The sequence below is a fragment of the Crocuta crocuta genome, unplaced genomic scaffold (assembly GCF_008692635.1).
Source record: "Crocuta crocuta isolate KB4526 unplaced genomic scaffold, BGI_CrCroc_1.0 scaffold36, whole genome shotgun sequence".
Lineage (NCBI taxonomy): Eukaryota > Metazoa > Chordata > Mammalia > Carnivora > Hyaenidae > Crocuta > Crocuta crocuta.
In genome coordinates, this window is record NW_027532203.1 from 21295851 (window position 1) to 21316204 (window position 20354).

General features: G+C 36.3%; 1 protein-coding gene across 1 annotated transcript in view; it reads left to right on the top strand.

The window, feature by feature from the left end:
• Positions 1 to 20354, top strand: part of RIT2 (Ras like without CAAX 2) — a 381589-nt gene that overhangs the window by 186645 nt on the left and 174590 nt on the right. The window contains exon 4 of the mRNA XM_077777640.1: positions 10116 to 10307. Coding sequence (XP_077633766.1) covers positions 10116 to 10307 — 192 coding nt within the window. The remainder of the gene's footprint in view (positions 1 to 10115; positions 10308 to 20354) is intronic.

A 20354-nucleotide genomic window follows, 5' to 3' on the forward strand; every position in this document is an offset into this window, starting at 1 on the left:
GCTAGAAGAAGTTCAAGTGTGGGGAACAACGTACATGAAGGCACGATTAGAAGAGGAGAAAACTAATGATCAAGCCACTGAAGGAAGTGACCCCATTACACCAGACAGTGCATATTCAGGATTAATTGGAGATAAAAGTGGATATGCAGAATGATATCAGATTATATAAGGTTTTAAAATCAGGCAGATGAGTATAGATTTTATTTGAAAGCAAATGGGTAACCATTGGACCTTTGGAGGCAGATGAGCTACATAATGAATCTATAGTGCTTAAAGAAGATTAGTTGGACAGGGAAATAAATGAATGATAGATTGATTGGGAAAGAGCTTGGTGTTAGAACAGCAACATAGGAGGCTGTCACTAAACTGGAAGGTAAGATATAGCTAGCACTTTATAAGGGTCAGGAACCCTGCAATCTCTGCCTGGTTGTGGAAGGCAAATCAGAGCTGGAAAGTTAAAGTGGTAAAAAAAAAAAAAAAAAAAATAGGTTATATTCAGGAATATTGCAATAGGGGAAAGGGACACTTCACAGAGAACCAGGCTCAATTCTGAGTACAGAATGGACAAGTGAGAATTTAAAACTAAAGAACAGAGTGGGGTATTAGTAGATGGGAAATTGCTAAGAAGAAACCTTAGGAGATAGAGGAGTTCAGGCTAAACCAATCAAAGCAGGATTCTTACTGAAGGAAAGTCAGGGTGACTAGGTACCACCTGGAGGACAGTAGAAGTTGAGGACCCTAATTAGATACTGAGCATGAAGAGATAAGATATTGGGAAATTGTAGTTAAATCAACTTAGGAGGAGTTTTGCTAAAACTTGACCATTCAGAGACACAGAAACTTAAAAGTTGAGACCTAGCTGATAGGTTCAGGGGAGCCTAAGCAGAATTTGGTCAAAGAAAGAACCTTTGTCACTGTAATTCTGACATTATAAAGGACAATACATCTTCTCTGGGCGTTTTCCCCTTATTTATGCAGTGAGAATGCCATCTACTCAATATGACTCTAAAATTTAAGGGTAATCTAGAGACAAATTATGGTATTACAATGCTAGATGATTTGTTTTTTTTACATTGGAAGGAAATGAAGAGTAATTTATTTTTGCCATTTGGCTATGGAAATATGAATTACTTTGTGTAATCTTGTTAGAGCATGTGACCTATATAGGACATATTTTTCCTTAAATATATACTATATATTTCATGCATATACCACAATTTTTCTTTTGAGTGGTAGCTTACCACCTGCCTTATAAGTCAGTTAGCAAATGCAATATTGGCAGGTGGGTTTTCTTGTTTACTGTATTTTTTGGGGGATCATCATTTCAGTATCACATTGAGAAAGACTAAAACGCAATGGATAAAAACCTTTCATAACACAGCTACACTGACTTCTTCCAAGATGCTCTCCTGTGGGTTTTTTCAGCAGGAAAGCAGCTCCCAGTATGAGTGACCTCCAACATAAACAGGAAACCAGCTGTGATGAGAAATCTCTTTTAGTGGATTTGTACCACCAGAGGCAGTCCTGAAATGGAGTCTTCAAGGAAATACAAATCAAATAGACTTGGGAAAGGCAAACAGACTTCTTTGGGAAAGAAATTTGATGCATCAGAAGACTATCTGACTCATCCTTTCTTCTTAGAACAAGACAAATGATTGAAAGTAGAGAATGAAATAAGGAACATTATTTTTTAATTGATGCAGAATTCAGTAGGATATATTTTTACATAAAAGTTAAACTAGGTCTGGCCTTACATGTACAGGAATGAGTAACAAAAAGTCTTATCCATTTATTTTAGAGATTTGATTCCTTTTCCTTTTGTCTTCCTCCTCTAGCCTCTTCTTAAATGTACATCATCCAGGGAATAGTAAAGTCATTTAAAAACATTTAGCTTAAAGTAAGTAATTAACCAAATGATAATATAATTATCTATTGGGCTCTGATCCAGGCATAGTCCCTAATGCTTTGGAAAATACAATGTTGAATAGTCCTCAGGTAGTTTAGTCTAGTGTTGGGAATGAGAGTGAAGCATATGAATTATAATACAAAGAGTTACAAGGGCACAAACAAAGCTTAAGTACAGAGTATGTCTGGCAAGAGGGAACTACTAGAAAAGTAGCTGTCAAAAACTATTTTCATAAAATTTCCTTTACAATAGATAAATATATTCTCAATGGGACAAAGCTCCAGATTTCAGAAAAGTGGTAAAAATAATCCCTGTCCCTGCAAACTGATCCAGACTAGTCTGCTTTACACCCTAATCCTTGGGCCTCTAATCAATCCAAAAGATGTGACCCCTTAATTGTGGCTTTCAGACATCTCCCATTCAGTTGTTATTCCTTCCTATAAACCAGATTTCCAGTTACTTGTGGACCATTCCTTTCAGATATCTAGGGTCATATCTAACTAGACAAGTGCAATTCTTTATGAGACAAAATGGCCTTAAAGTTATTTACTTTCTCCGTCCACTTCTTTCTTTTACTAACTTCTGCAGCTTTCCAGCCTCCAGAGCTACAAAAACTGAAGCTATTTTTAATTTAATTCTTTCTTTCTTTGGAGAGGAAGTATGGTATGATGTCTCTGATTTGCTAATTGGTATTGTAGGGCCTGGGCCATATCATTTAGTATCTTTATAATTTCCTTTTCCCCCCATATCTAATGTGAGAGCTAATAATAAGTTAGAGCATGTGCAAAAACCCAACATATTGCCTAGTATTATTGATAGAGCCATCAATAGCATTTTTTTTCATTTCTTCTCTCTCATTCCCAAAGTGGTGAGCATCAAGTCTTTCTTTTTTTATTCCTTTAAATGTCGGAAATATTTCTCTTCTTTCCATTTCTGTGTTCTGTGATCTCTCATTCAAGTGTATTTCCTTTTATTTTTTCTTCCATGGAAATTCACTTCAGGATTACTGTAAATGCCTTCGAAGTTTTTTTCTCTGTCTTTAACTTCTCTTTTCTGCTTGACTCCTATTGCCAGATCAATCTTACTGAAATAGGGCTACATTAATCTCCTCCTTTAAAAAATTATCTTGAGTTCTTGGTTTTCTATCACATCAAATCTGCAACCTGGTTATCTGGTGACTTTATTCAACAACAGGAACATGTCACCCCTTTGAGCAAGCTATACTCGTGTCTCTTTTTTTAATAACAAGTTCTATGTGGAGTACATATTTCAGTCCCCTACCACATATCCCTCAATTTTTCCCCAATCCCACCCTATACGTTTATCATTGTCCAGTCTCTTGTCCCTCACTGGGACCAGAAAACTTCAGTAGTGACTTAATGTCAGAGCAGAATTGCCACTGACCATTCCTCTGACAGACCTGCCCAGGGTCCGTCTCTTTTGAGTCCTTCTCACATACATTCTTGGCTACTCTTTTGTGGTTCTACCATGCTAATAAGGCTGGATTCACGGGCCAGGAATCTGTGCAATCAAGTAGGGCTCCATACTGAGAAGGTCCTGCACTTGGCTTAATGCCTTACTGTTGCTATCTTGAAATGCTCAATTTTTGTAAAAGTCTCCACATTTTCATTTTGTACTGGGCCTCATGAATTATGCAGTTTTCATGCAACGTCAGCATTTGAGTTGCACTGAGGTAAGAGCCTTACATATAGGAGTAATATTCATTATATCCAGATTATAGGTACTATGAATCCTCCAGTATCCCATGCCATATAAGAATCTAGGGACTTCCTAGTTTTTCAGCATCAAAATAAAAATATTTTCAACTCTTGTGCTCAATCTTAACATGCTGTTGTATTTTCTACAAAACGGCTTTTCTATCATCTCATTTGAGTGTTTCAGCAGTAACATTGAGTAAATCTACAAAATAGTGAGACTTAAGTTGAAAAACACAATTAGAGACTTACTCTTAGAAAACCTACTACTGCAGATCCCGTTGACATTGAGGGTATTGTCCCCCATTTGAAACCTCATAATGAGAAACTACATTCAGCTCTAACTGCTCCGGGAGGGATTCATGTCACCCAACACATGAGTATGTTGTTGTTGACCACAGAGTGATGGAATTGATTATGTTCCCAGTATAGCTTTGGTTGTCTAGAAGTTGAGTCAAATTTGCAGATAAAAGCATTTTATCTTGGTTTGAATCTTCTAATTTCTATTTGTTCTTTTCTATATTTACTCACATTTTTGTTATTTGTATTAAGCCATCTCAAATCTGACACATATGTCATATAAGTGCCCAAAAATACTTAGTGAATGAGTTAGGCAGTATTTCATGATTTAATGCATTCTTGAAAGTACATGAGTGTCAAATATTGAAAGACAATGATAGACAAATTATCATGGTGATAGCTATATTCTTTGAAAAGTACAAAATAATATAAATTCATGAATTATATTTTGCCTTTTGGATATAGTCCTTGACAATTTATTACCAGCATTTATAAAAGCTCTTTACTCATTTTAATTGAACATTTTTAACCACCTGAAGGCATCAGATTGACCCTGAAGAACCACTATTACGATTGATTTCAATCTTGGTACTTTGCATCAATTAGAGCAAATTTATGATACCTACACTTTCATCACTTTGATATTTTCATTTTTTCAGTCCTTCTCTAAACACACAAACAGCCAAACAAAAACTTTGCTCCTCTGACAACCTCCAAACACTGAATTGTGGACTGCTATTCAGGTATTTGATGTTCAAGTGTCATGCAAATACTGAATTTGAATCATGAAAGATTATTTAAGGGTAACTGTACGTAATCTTTGGAAGTAGGCTTGCATGAAAGCTGAGGAGTCCTTTATAGTTGACAAATTTAAGAAAGAGTAACCCATCTCATTTCTTCCATCAAGTCCTCTTTGCCCTCCTCCTGCAAACTGCCCCTGCCTTTCTCTAAATCCTCACAGTTCATGTAGTCCTTATTTGCTCTTCATTTGTTTTCTCCTGGCCTAGTTGTTTACTTAGCACAGACAGGGCCATAAGGTTCTTTTGTTAGCTTATGTATCTAACCACTTGGCATAGTGTTAGCTGCATGAGTGACTTATTTTTTTTCATTTACTTTTTTTGTACTAGGAAGATAAGTTTGGTATGGAAATGTCATTATGAGTAGGGCAACCAATGTAGACCATGATATGTGTGTTTTGTGCTAGAAAGCACTTGAGGGTTCACCTGACTGCAGCACTAGTACATTTTGCAAACAGTGAGGCACTCATACATTGTAGGAGCATTAGTTGAATACAGTGGGGAGCTGGTCAAGTCTCTACATATCTGAAAACCTTAAAATACTCTGATAATTAAGAAGCTGGGACATGAGATTAATCAAAATCCTTTGTGTTCAGAATTAAGAGAATCCTCACTATTCGAATAAAAGAAACCCTATCAAAGGGAACTGATGAAACTACAACATTGTACTCAGAATAGCTTGGAAAATATTAGAAATGATTATGTTTGTAGCATCTTACACACTAGGTCTGTTTCATAGATATTTTGCTGCTTATGGATAGCAAATGGAATCTGATAATGTTCCTGAATAACTAACCAACAAGTTTCATTCATAGCAAGAAGCAAGTGAAGAAGATATTAACATTCAGGATACACAGAACATAAAGCACAGAGATCTTTAATTCATGGGTGAATAAAGACGGAAGCAACATGTTGAACATAGCATTTTTCTTATAAAGTGATTTCAGTTATCATATATTATTAAGTTGATAATAGCTGAAGAGATTCTGTTCAACTTTCTGTTCCCCACCAGCCTCCAGTGCATCTTTAAGTAAATCATACATATGCTGTGAAAAGAGTTCATATGGATAAGATCAGCTAAGTATCCCTCCCTTTTCATTGGGATAGCTTAATTATATCTGTTTTATCGGTGGAAAGATTCTCCTTTTTGGGAGAAAAAAACACCTTAGTTTTCCAATTAACCATATTTAAGAAATGCTTCTACATTTATATTTAATGCAGCTGAAAGAGAATTTCATGACTGTTCTCCCAGTGAAAGGGTTCTATTCTGCAGGATTTGTACCAGAGATAATCATAGGCTTAATTTGTATTGTATTTTAAAAACTGATCAAAGCATTTTCACAGTTGTTCTTTCATCTGATCCTTTCTACAGCCCAGTAAGGTGGGCTCAATGTGTGTCCTAATCCCTTTTGACAAGGATATTGAGGCACTGAGGGGCTAGGTGGTTTGTTAGAGGACATACTCTGAGTTACAGACATAGAAGGCAAGTGTGTACTATACTTCCCAGGTCCTGTGCTCACATCATAAAGACCACTTTTGAACACAAACACAGTTATATAGCTTTATATCTAGATACAAAGCAAAATCAAACAAGGAACTCTTCAAAATACTAATGCTATAACCTCATACGTGGAGACTTCAATTCAGATCAGGTGGGAGGACTGGTAGACCCATTAATATAGCATATATGTGATTTGAGTCCAGTTAACCAGCACAATTGGATGTTCAGTCATTCATCCAATATTGTTTTCTGTGAATTTTACTTTCCTGCTTTTCCTGTCTTTCCAATAGGTTGTTGGATTTGTTAAAATATATTAGTCTCTCCCCTATGATGTAGTTATTATTAATGTACTCAAATGTATTATTTTTTTCTTATGTCTCACATAGAAATCGCCTTCTCCAATCCAAATGTACCCAAAAAAATACTCTCGTAAAAGATAAAACTATATGTAGCAGAGAATTCATTTCTTAAAATCATATCAAGAAGAGGATTTGTAAATGGATAAGAAACCTTGGAGATGCTCAGTCTGACTCTCATACAAATACAGATGAAAGAAACAAGATTCTATTTTGTACCCTAAAACTTATCAAAGGTAAAAAAAAATTTGATAAGTGGCATTGGTGAGAATGAGGAGAAATAGGTACCTTTGCATAACATTGGAAAGAGTTACTGGTATGACATCTTTAGTAGTGAGATTGGTGCTATTTCTCAAAAGTAAAAATGTGTGTTCATCTAGCAGTACTACTTCTCAGATATACATCTGTGCGACATGGATGTTGAAGAATCTATATCGCAGCATAGTTGGTAATAGGAATAAAAATAAGACCTCTAAATACCTGTTTATTGGCAACTAGTTATATAAATTATGGTACATGCATTAAAGGGCTTATGATACATTCATGGCAAACAATACTTATCTGTGCTTTTATGGAATGATCTTCAAGGTCTATTAATTATATTCAATCTTAGTTGAGGTTAAAAGGAAAAACTGTATATATCATGAGTCCATTTGAGCGTAAAAAGTGTGCAAAGGTGGAATGTGGAGGTCTTTGCTTGAGTCTCCATAGACTATTTTTTCTGTAAGGGTAAAGACACTATTACCTGTCATGCATTTGGAAAAGAAAACTAGAAGTTTGTGATAAGAAAATTAAATTTTATATACTTCTGTACCTCTTGAGTATTTGCAATATGTAGGTTAGTTTTTAATGGACAGTTAAAAATAAACAATTTTAATGCTTAAATAGTAATTGGCAAATACAATGGACCACAAATTGTAAAGTAAATTTTTTCTGGTTTAGTTTGTACTTTTATTGTTTTGATCATATACACTGATGTAATAAATCCTTAAATATCATGTATATTTCTTTCTTTTTTTTTTTCTAGGGGAGAGAGAGAGAGAGAGAGAGAGAGAGAGAGAGAGACAGCGTGAGCAGGGGAGGGTCAGAGAGAGAGGGAGACACAGACTCTGAAATAGGCTCCAGCCTCCGAGCTGGCAGTCAGCACAGAGCCCGACGGGGGGCTCGAACCCATGCACCGCGAGATCATGACCTAAGCGAAAGTCGGACGCTTAACCGACTAAGCCACCCAGGCGCCCCATATCATGTATATTTCTATGGTGATTGTATCATTTCTATTTTTAAAAATGTAATTTTAAGTTGGAGAAACCTCATTTAACAATTGCAGCTAAATGTCTTTAGTCAATCTACATCAGCTGTGGGATTCTGACTGAGACAAAGTATTATCAGAATTAGAGAATGCCAGGGGTGGCTCATTTGGTTAGGCGAACAACATCAGCTCAAGGCATCATCTCATGGTTTATGGGTTTGAGACCTACATCAGGCTTTGTGCTGACTGACAGTTCAGAGCCTGGAGCCTGCTTTGGATTCTGTCTCCCTCTCTCTCTCTGCCCCTTCCTCACTCACACTCTGTCTCATTCTCCCTCTTAAAAATAAACATTAAAAAAAAATAAAAAGAATTAGAGAAGGCCGTAACTGTGAGGGACATCAGAACTTTTAGAAGCCAACCTTATCTTACAGATGAAGAAACAGACCCAAAGGATTTTCTTCTCCCATGTTAGTGTATTATACTCACATGGTGAAATTTAAGATTGAGTTTAAGTAAACTTTAGTACTAAATAAATTGAGATAGTAAAAATCAGAGAAGCTAAATTATTCAAACTAATTCCACATTAGCTTGGACAAGTGTTTTATTTTTCCTTTCTGGGCTCAAGTTCTTAAAACTTTTTTAAATTCCTTTTTTCCCCACTCTAAAATAATTTTAATCATTTCAAATACAAGAAAATGTAACTAGTATATAAAACTCAGCAGAGATAAAGTAAAATGCTATGTCCTGAATTGATAAATTCCTGTCTTAAACTAATTTGTAGTGGCCACCAGTCAAGTTCTTAAAACTTTAAAAATGATTGGTTAAACCCAGTGATACTGTTTGTACCCATCTCATATTGATTCAAAAAGATTCACCCACTAACTCAGGACCTATTAACTTTATTACCCTCTCTACACTCATAAGCACCTCAGTTTCCCAAAATTTTTGGATGTGTGTAAGTGCTCTGACCCTTCAAAAGCCAACCCATGTTAAATCAATATTTATTTCAACAATTACTCTGAAAAAGGCATTGTAGTAATTCTTATAAATAGTTCACTGGGTAAAGAATTTCCATCTCCTCAAAATCTTCAAATACAGCTCAAGATCATGGGATCCTTCCTTTTTTAAAAATTTTTTAAAAATGTTTTTTATTTATTTCTGAGAAAGTCAGCATGAGCAGGGGAGGGTCAGAGAGAGGGAGACACAGAATCAGAAGCAGGTCCAGGCTCTGAATTAGCTGTCGGCACAGAGCCCAATGCGGGGCTCAAACCCACGAACCATGAGATCATGACCTGAGCTGAAGTCGGACGCCAAGCCAACTCAACCATCCAAGTGCCCTGTGATCCTTCCTTTCTTTGAGGACTTATTTCACAAACGTTCTGAGTCACAATATGTTTTTGTGTTCTTACACTGTTGAACATGGTTTGTTCCACAGCCAGAGTCTAAGTTTTATATTTCCTATTGCACGTATCTAACTATCCCTTGTGATTTTAACCATGGATTCAGTAGAATAACAGTGAATGGAAACAGATATTTGGGACTAAAAGGAATATTTTGGATTGCAGCACAGACCAAATGCAGAATTTTGAGTTGCCAGGGAATTGTAGGTCAGGTGGGCTGCAACATGAAAAACCAATACGGTAGTGTCTCCCAGATTAGGACATTGGTACATTTCTCCCTGAAGAGAAAGAAGAGTGTGTAAGAAGAGTGAACTGAACTTGGAAAAGGAGCCGTGACTCAGCCATCAATTCCCTCTGTTGATGCCCCTCAGGAGACAAATCTAAGAAAATGCAAACACATAAACTGGGTCTTAGATTATCTGTGCTAATAGCTTCCTCCATTCGCAAGGATGATCAAAGTTAAACTGGTGCTTCTTTTCATCTTTTTGAGGCGAAAATTAGTTCCTCTAGGTTTTAATGTTCGGAGTACACAAATTTGGATTCCCTTTCCTAAAACTAGATCATTAAGTAGAACACTATTAAAAGGATATGTATAATCCCTGAGAGTTCATTAGTTAACCTACTATTTAACATCTCTCCCCCCAAGATCTCTTGAATCAAATTTTCTATGATTAAAGATCAACACTCTGAACATTTTAAAACGTTCAGCTTTCATAATGATACATTTAGACCCCATACTGCTTTCCTATATACAAACCCCAGAAATAAACTTTTAAAAATTTCTACCCAAACTACTTGGTCTCATAATTTATCTAATTTTGACCTTTTATTTTATTGACTTGTTGGTTTCACTGTTTTAAATTCTGTAACAATTTTGCTCTTTTCCTATAGGCAGAATTCACAGCCATGCGGGAGCAGTACATGCGAGGTGGAGAGGGATTCATCATCTGCTACTCTGTCACTGACCGCCAGTCATTCCAGGAAGCTGCCAAGTTTAAAGAGCTCATTTTTCAAGTCCGCCACACCTATGAAATTCCCTTGGTGCTGGTGGGTAACAAAATTGACCTAGAACAGTTCCGCCAGGTGAGTGACAAAAATTTTTTCAGTTTGCTTTTAACTCCTAGAGTACATAGTACCAAGTATGGCTGCTTTCCAAGGTTCGTACTGAGAATTATGAGAAAGAAATGATGCATGTGATTTTTCTAAAAAATCTTTTAAAAATCTCTTGTAGATTGTGTTAGCCATCACAATATATCCCATCCCACGTGCTACTTTGCAGTGTCTTTACCATTCCATCAGGATGATGTAATCCTCCTGTCTGGATTTGGGCTGTCCTTAGATTTTTTTGGATGATAGAGTTTAGTAGAGATGATGCTGTGTGCCTTTACAGGTGGAGCCAGAAGAGCCCTACAGATTGTGCCTTTGCCACTTAATATTCTTGCTCTTGAGATCCAGCTACCATGTAGAGACTAACACAATCATTAGAGAGATCCATGTGAACAAAGCAATACCCAGGTTCACTGCAGTTCCTACCAAGGTACCACATATGTGGGCAAAGCTACTTCTCATGTTCTAGCACTAGCTACTATCTGACCATAACTTTATAAGATACCTTTGTCAATCCACATGGAAGAGAGACATCTCCCAGCTGAGCCTGGTCTGGATTTCTGACGCATGGAACCATAGCAAATGAAATAGAGTTGTTTAAACCACCATACTTTAGAGTAATTTTTCATGCAGCGATAGATAATCAAAACAGGACCCTTCTTACTTTGCAGAATCAGAAGAAGCCACTACTTGTCAGGCTGAATAAGAAACACCTTCCATATACCAAAAATCTGCTTCAAGCTGCCCCTGCTGTATCTTTGTGTTCCTCAGTTCCTTTCTCCAAACAAACAAAATTGACAATACAGAAACCATGGCTAGCTTCTGATAATGCAGAAACCATGGATTGTGATCCTTTACCAGATTTCATGCAGTTCAGTTATAACTTAACTCTTATCTGATCAGACACTCTTAGGGCCTGGTGGGCAATCTGATGGCCTCATCTCTACAAGATAATGACACTTCAGTTGTCCCTAGTATTCCTAAAGAGATTAAAGGACCGAAACCTAGTTCAGGGGCCAGGCAAATCATCTCACAATTCTATTGCCATGACTCACTTGGTACAAAGTTAAACTACTAAGTCATGCAAATCAAATTTTTATAAATTGAATTATCTAAATTGAATGGTTTAGTTATAATTTTGGATGCTTTATCTTTATTTGAATTGCCCTTAAATTTGAGCTGGATTTTAATAGTTTGTTTCCAGTTAATAATTTTTATTTTTCTTAAAGTAACCTGCTAATAAATTCTTTTGCTAAGGTTAGAATCTTCGCCAAAACGGTTTACTCCTACTTTAAGTATTAAATATATTTGGATTTTTGTATCAAATGACCTTTAAGTTTTCTTAAAGTGAAAATATCTCATATGGAGTCAATGCTTATAAATCTATAATACAGAAAAACAATGTGTACAAAGCTTAATACAGAAACAAAATTTCTTATTTCATCCAGTACATTTTGTAGTGGCATCCTTTTGTATATTTGACTTGAAAATCGGAACATCTTACATAAAGTGGCAGTGGACTATTTCTTAGGAGCTATAATATTTGTCTGCTCTGTACCTGTTCTTCTGCATTATTGCATTTCTTTTTTCCCAAAGTGGTGTTTAGTATGACATGGTTACATTTCTATGAGATAGGAATTCAAGTTTATCTCACCAGGGAAATATGAATCTCTTCTGTGATACTTGATAAAAAGGAAGGAAAAAAAAAAAAAGAAGTATAGGTGTAGTGGTGAACCCTTCAGATACTTCTTTGAAGAGTGGGGATGTTCTAGGGTTTTTTAAAATTTTTATTCTTTTAGGACTTGTGAGAAACGACATGTGGGACCCCGAGATGGGAATATGCCATGAGTGATTACATGACCACATTTGACTGTACTTTTCAGAATTCTTAGAGAACAAAAACCTTTAACTGAATGCCAGTCAAGAGAGCTACACATGACTCTTGTAAGCTAGTACATCTGAGAACATGAGGGAAACTTCTTCAGGCAAAAGTTAATCAGATTGTCTGTGGAATGATTGTTCTCCATAATTCCAACACTGGCTGGCATTTGTTTTCCCCTCACCATCCTGGCTCTGCTTCTGCTTTCCTAGGCTCAAAGGTATTCAACAGGACCCCAGTCTCAGCCTAGGTAATTGCAGATTAGCAGTGATGTGACTCACAAACATCATTGAAACAAATAACAAAAATAATATTAAGCTAATTTAGCAGATTTGACAGACTTTTCCTTTTAGATTAAAGCAAGTAAACAAGATAGTCACAGAAAGTGCAAAAACCATGAAAACTCAAATTACAGTCTTTTTAAAACCGTTAATGTACCAATGTCTCCAATAATGAAGTGTTGATATGCAAATTTGGCTTCTGGCTGTGGTGTTTGTGATAGCAATAATTGTTCCTATAATTGTAGAGTGGTTTTTCCTTTTCAAAATGCTTTCAATTCACACTTTATTTTAATCCTGTAACTGCCCTGTGTAGTTTTAAGGCAAGAAGTTGATGGATGAGGATATTTGAGAAGTAAATATACTGATAGAAATTGATTTTAATAAATACTGCTGTTAGTGACAAATTTTAGACTAAAACCCAGATCACGTGTACTCTTTTTCTTACATTAGTCTTTAAAGGATAGGTCTTCATTTTAGTTTTGGGTTTTTTCCCCATTTTTTTCTCTGAAAACAAAGATGCTCACACCTGCATCATCTATAGCTCAAAGGAGTTTTGTGAAGAGTCCTAGAGTGATAGTGTTACACTCTGGAAGCTTCTGAAGAAAATCATGCTGGTGCTTACGTCGTTCAGTGTTAGGAGGCAGGGAAGCAGAGTTTTTACTTGACAGCTCTTCTTCCTCCTCACAGAAAGTGGTTGAAAGGAAAGTGCTGATGATAACAGCTGCTTCTTGTCATGCTTGTTTGGTAGAGTGGGTGGCTACATTTTGAATCTATCTCGGTGAATTCCAAGTCCCTTTTTTTTTTTACTAAGAAAAAGAAACACGTTTTGGTGACTGATGTCCTTCATTATAAATGATGTCTTTAAGCAAATATATTGAAGGGCTTTGTTTAACTTTGAGTATTTTCTCTGAGAACATATTCATTTTGACATTGATCCTGATGATGCATTTAGTATTGCAACGCTCTGTGCCAGGCACTTAGCACACATAATTTTATTTTACCTTTACCATAAGGCCACAGAGTCAGCGCCTTTATGGTACCTATTTACCTATGAATCATCTGAAACTTCAGTACATTCAGTGACATACTCAAGGCCACATAGCTAGTTAGGGCTGTGAGAACATGTCCAGTGTTTCTGATTTGAAATCTCACTATTTTATAATTTGGGCCTGGAAACCATTGTTGTTTTTTATGAAACTTTTTATGTTCATTTCAGGATCTTAGTATGCTCCTGAGAGGATAGAAGATAGTAATCACATTTTATTGGAGCAGAATGATAGCCCTTTGGAGGTGGAGTGAGGAACTCCAGGACAAGGCACTAATAGCCAGAGTTGGGAAGACTGTGAGGAAAATTAAGGGCAAGAAAATGAAACTACTAAAAGGCACAGTTCTCTAATCAGTGGCACCATCTTGTTCTGAGTCCAGCCAGACTATTCTAAAGCCCTTTTTAAAGTCGTAGGCTACAGTAGGACCCTGAGCTTGCATGGCCTTTGTCCCTATTAAATCTTCTGCTGTCACACTGGGGAGTGGAAGGTAATAATTTGTGCTTTTTTCTGCTTTTGCAAGACTCTGCAGAGTAAAAATGGTGCTATAAATGGAGTGAGTTCCAAAGATCTGAGAGCTGGGTTAGGAAAGTGTTACATCTGTTGCCGACCACAAGCTGTTTTATCATGAAGATAGACCATGACAAACCTTTCAGTGTTGACAGTATAATTGCAGCTTAATACTCAGTTTGAAGTCTTGAAACTCAGCTTTCCACAGCCTAACTCTTGAATGCATATCTGGGATCATGAAAAACTTTTGTTTATTCTTCAGTCATCTATCTGGTAAAAATAGTTTGATTCCTGGGGTGCCTGGGTGGCTCAGTCAGTTGAGCATCCAGCTTCGGCTCAAGTCATGATCTCACAGTTCGTGGGTTTGAGCACCGTGTCAGGCTCTGTACTGACAGTCAGCTCAGAGCCTGAAACCTGTTTTAGATTCTGTGTCTCCCTCTCTCTATGACCTTACCTTGCTCATGCTGTCTCTCTTTCTCAGAAATAAATAAAACATTAAAAACATTTTTTTAAATAGCTTGATTCCTTTATTGAGAGGGACACGTAAAAGCTGTAGGGATCAGAAATTGCTGTGTTGAGAAAAATAATATCTATTTAGAGTTTTTGTCAAGCATGTACTTACCTTTGCAGAGTGGTGGCAATTTAGGGGCAAAGTAAAGGAATTGAGAAACCCAGTCTCTGTCCTCAAGGACTTTCTCTTCTCAAAGGGTCAACACACATGATGTATAGCATTATATTATACTACAGAACTAAATGTTGAACAATATGACACCATGCATAAGTGCAATTGTTGAAAACCAGGAATGATCAATGTTGGCAGCACTTTGAGAAAGGAAGATGCTGAATGGAGTAGCATCCTGACCAGGTAGGAAGGAGCAGGTGAATGTTGACAGTTCTTTGGGGAAGGGCCAACAAGAGTAGGTGTAGAGAAAAGGAAATGAACCAAGGCTGTGAGTGTGCACAAACCATGGAGTGTTGAGGAGGAGAAGTTGGAAGACCAGCCTGCCTGGCACATACATATCAAGCATCCTCAGAATAATTTGATAGCCTGCCTTGAAGACACACTTTGTCAAACACAAAGCATAAGTATGTACCAGAGCATGTTGGATATGCTACAATGCAGCAGTTGCAAATGCCACTCAAGATTTTAAAAGTTCAAAAGAGTAATATTTCATATTTAATTAGTATATTATATAATTCATATAAACACAGTTTTCCAAATGACAAGGCTATTTTGTGGGAGAAGAGTTTTGATAATTTATGCGATATAATGGGAATACACATTTAAATTTGACAATTATCTAGCCTTAGTTATCCTTTCTATAGCATCTTCTTGACAAGCTATTTCATTTCATTAAACATGCAAATATATTAACCCCAATTAAGATGGAAAGCAAAGCTTAGAATTTGATGTAATTTATCTAGATAGGTAGGTTTTAAAACTAGAATTTGAACCCAGATCAGTTTTCTGATCTTTACATAACTTTGTTTCCTGAAACCATTTTTTAATCCAATTTACTTACCAAACATTTAGTAATTACTCAAAAGGTAACTGGAACATTTTTAGAATCTGAAGAATCTGAAATTTGTGCATGTATGTACCAACTACACACTACAAAAATGGTGTCATGGGTAAAACGATACACACATAGAATATATTTATACATATATACACACATGGGGAGAGAAATTCTTTCAAATATTTGAGCAGAGTTGTGGCATGAATGAGTTTTCACTGTCCATCTAGTTGTTGGCGGGGGGCAAGGTTGGAAGCAGGAAGACCGATTTGGAGATTTAGTCATCAGGATGAAGAAAGATGGCAGCTTGGGTAAAAGCAATGGATTATTCATGAATTCCATACTTGTGCAGCACATTGACAGGATGACAGGTGACAAAATTACAGTGAAGTTTGGAGACCTTTCATGTATGGACAAACTACTACATCATTCAGTGGTACCTGAGGGCACTGTTGCATTGTCACAATACAGACTATGATTGACTCCTCAAGACAAAGTTAAGGCCTATATTTAGTAAATGCATTTTAGAAAATAACAAAGTATATCATCCAAAGAATCAGATAGTCCTGAGTTTGAATATTCACTGAGATAATCACTGCATCTTTGGACAAATGAGTGCCAAACTCAAGATGAACACCCAAATTATCCTTCAAAAAAGTATACCCCTTCCAGCACAGAGGTAAGAGGCATATTCAGTAGATCACTTCAGCTATCAGATGCTTCAATGTCATCCTCAGCAACTCAAAGCCTCCTTGACTGAGGTCCTACCCTTCCCAGCAATATCCACTTGCAGTGAAGTGTGGCCAAAATTTTCTGGCATTGCAATCCAGTGGGACACTGTGACCAGCAAATCTTGCTCCAGATCCCCATGCTGGTTTGATAAAGACTCTGTTGGGCTTGCATTGTCATTGATCTTCTACCTGTATCCAATCCAACTTCCTACCCCTTCCTTCACAAGTGCTGATCCCTATGTGCTACAAAATCTGTCTCAGTGTCTGCTTCTGTAGAATGGGGATAATATTACTTTCATAGGTTTTTGGGTAGTAGATGAGACAATGTCATTAGATTAGCACAGTCCTTGGTACAAACTAGGGACTCAATAAATACTAGGTACTACCATCCTCATCCCTCACCCTGGATTATTTAAATATTCTTTTAGTTATTCTAATGTGTTTCACAATTTAGACTCTACCAAACCAAATATTTAGGTATTGTCAAAAGGAAGAGTAATTAAAACTGGAAGAAAGCCCAGCGAATTTTTTAACCAAAGTGTATAGGCTTCAGTGCACAGATTTTTCAAAATCAATTTCAAAATTATTTTCCTAGTTTTCAAATGTGAATCAGAGTAGAAATCTTGAAGTAACTGAATTTTGAACAAAGCTTTGGAGGAATCAATGTTAGGAATTTGTTAGATCATGAACTAAGGCAAACTGAGTAAGAAAATGACAGTAAATGAGAAAGACTTAAAATGATTATTTGCCATTCCAGAAAAGCTAATTTTTCCATGTATGGACAACCTCATCCTGAATGAGACGTGTAGTTCTCAAAGTATAGTCCCCTAAATGGAAGAATCTGTATCACCTAGAAACGTTGTTGGAAACACAAATTCTCAGCCTCTATCCTAGTCCTCCTAAATCAGAAATAATGGGAGAAGGCACAGAAATCTTTATGAACGAATTGAGTTATTCTTCAGCAAGCTAGAGAACCACTGGCCTAGAAGGAGTATAGATGAAAAGGCATGAGGTTGTTTACATTTCAGACTACATAAGAGAGAATCTAGACCCTATAAACATTTTTAATGTCTCAAATAAGATATTGGAGACCTGTAAGAAAAACACATTCTCTCTCTCCCTCTCTTTCTCTCTCTCTCTCACGTATACCCATAACAAAATAAAAATTCTGATATAAAAAGAACAGTGATGAAAATATCCTAAATTAAATCCACTTCTCCATTCAAATGTGTCATAAGAAAATCTAAATTTTACTGCATATATTGTGCACCTGTGACTAAATGGCTTCCCATTTGGCAGTTTCATGTTTCATTGGAACAGAGGTTGTGTCTACTCAGTTTGAACTGACATAACTGTTTGCTTCCCTTCCTTATTTAAACGGTGTTACAGTGAATTGTTTGGTTTTCATGGATCATTGACCACATTTGTAAAATTGACAAGTCAGTGGAAGTATATAGAAAAGCTTCTTTTTAAGGAAAAGAGGAAAGAAAAGCTTTATGGGGAATCAGATTGGAGTTTTGAAATCAAATCCCAGATATAAAGGTGTTCAGATCTCTCATATATGTATTTTTTAATGTTTTACTTACTTCTGAGAGAGGGAGACAGCATGATGAGGGGAGGGTCAGAGAGAGAGGGAGACACAGAATCTGAAACAGGCCCCAGGCTCTGAGCTAGCTGTCAGCACAGAGCCCAACCCGGGGCTCGAACCCACAAACTGACATCATGACCTGATCCAAAGTCGGATGCTTAACCGACTGAGCTACCCAGGTGCCCTGTAATTTTTCAAACCAATCACTTAAAAGAGCTGCCCCAAAAAGAAATACTGAGTGTGTGAAGTTTTAAAATTCTTATTATCCTATTTGAAATTTCTGCCCTCCATGCCCTTTCCTAGATATCCCTGTGTAGCCAAACTCTGAGATTTGTGATAATTTTTGGTTCTCAAGCTTCTGAATGTATCAAAAACCCCATTTGTTTGTGCAGTTGTATGTATAAGTATAGGTATCATAGAGACCAAGACAATCCTATAAATCCAAAAAATTACATTTATAGGTTAAATTACAAAAACAGGTTTTCCTTGCTATCTCAAAGTACAGTGTTCCTATAAAACCTTTTGTAAACCAGAAAGACATAAAACAAAGAAGTAAAGAACATTTTGTAAAAGTGAAAATCATCGTCAGATTTCATTTCGATAGCAAAAACAAATACTAATGTAGGTCTTAGTAAAGGCAAGATTTCTAAAGTGAACTTTTCAGTAGTAAAGGAAACCTATATTCTGAAAGTGGAACACTTCCTGTTCGCATAGTGGGAACTCTTGCACTTCATTCAAACACAAGTTTGAGAGATTACATAATCTTTTAAATTTTTTTTTGAGAAGGGCATCTGGGTGGCTCAGTCAGTTAGGCGTCAGACTTTGGCTTAGGTCATGATCTCGCAGTTTGTAGTTCAAGCCCCACATCAGGCTCTGTGCTGAAGGTCAAAGCCTGGAGCCTGCTTCAGGTTCTATGTCTCTCTGCCCCTCCCTAGCTCGTGTGCATGCTCTCTCTCTCTCTCTCAAAAATAAAAAGCATTTAAAAATGTGTTTTGAAATAATTATATAGGCACAGGAGGTTACAAGAAAATGTGTAGAGGACTCATGCACCGTTCTCTTAGCATCGCCAGTGCTATTTTCTTACATAACACATCAAAACCAAGAACTTGATACTGGTTCCATCCATAGAGATTAGTGAATTTCACCAGTTATAACACACTCATCTGGGTGTTTATGTGTCTAAGTCTATGCAGTTTTATCATCTATGTAGCTTGCATCACCAACACCACAATCAAGATACCCAGTTGTACAATTACCTTAAGACTCCCTCATGTTACTCCTTTATAGCCACACCTATTCCCTACCCACTCCAATTCCTAACCACCAGTCCACCAATCCCTTCTTCATCTCTACACAAATAGTTTATTTCTTGATTGTTACATATCTGGAATCACCAACAAGCATCCTTTTGAGTTTAGCTTTTTTCATTCAGTAGTATATCATGAAGTACATCCAAGTTTTGTTTATCAATAATGTGTTCCTTTTTATTACTGAATAACATTCAGTTTGGATATAACTACAGTTTGTTTATCCATTCACCCTTTAAAGACATTTGGGTAGTTTCCAGTTTTCATTTATTATAAATAAAGCTGTTATAAACATTTATGTACAAATGCCTGCATGACTATAATTCCTTGGGATAAAGGCCCAAGAGTAAAATTTCTGGGTCTTAGGATACATCTATTTTTAATTTTGAAAGGAAATACCAATGTGTTTTCTGGAATGTCTGTACTTATTTTACATTCTCACCCTTGCCAGCATTAGATGTTATCACTATTTTTCATTTTAGACATTCTGTTAGGTGTATAGTGATATCCCATTATTATTTTAATTTGCATTTCTCCAATGACTAATAATATTAGACATCTTTTCATGTATTTATTTCCCATCTGTATAGCCTCTTCAGTGAAATGTCTGTGCACATCCTTTGACTATTTTATAATTGGTTTATTCCTTTTTTTTTTAAGTTTTAAATTTTGAGTTCTTTGTAAACTCAAGATTCAAGGCCTTTGTCAGATATATGATTTGCAAATATTTCCCTCCAGTCTGTAATTTGCCTTTTTGTCCTTTTAGCAAGAAGTTTTGCAGAAAAAAACCTGTAATTTTGATGAAGTCAATTCTTTTTCTTAAATGAATTATAATTTTGGTAGCAGATCAAAGAATACCACTTAGTCCTAGGTCCCAAAGATTTTCACCTGTGTCCTTTTCTTAAAGTTTTATGTCTTATATTTAAAAGCATGATCCGTCTTGAGTTACTGTTTGTATAAAATGTTTATTTATTTTTTTGCTTTGTTGTTTTGGTTTGTTTTTGGATATCTAATTGCTATAGTGCATTTACTCAAAAGATTACCTCTTCTCTACTGAACTTCTTCAGGAACAATTCTGTTTTTTCTGTAAGTCTATTTTCTCTTTGTTCAGATTGAGTAAATTCTATTGATCTGTTGCTAACTAATTCTACCCTTTGCCTACTCCAC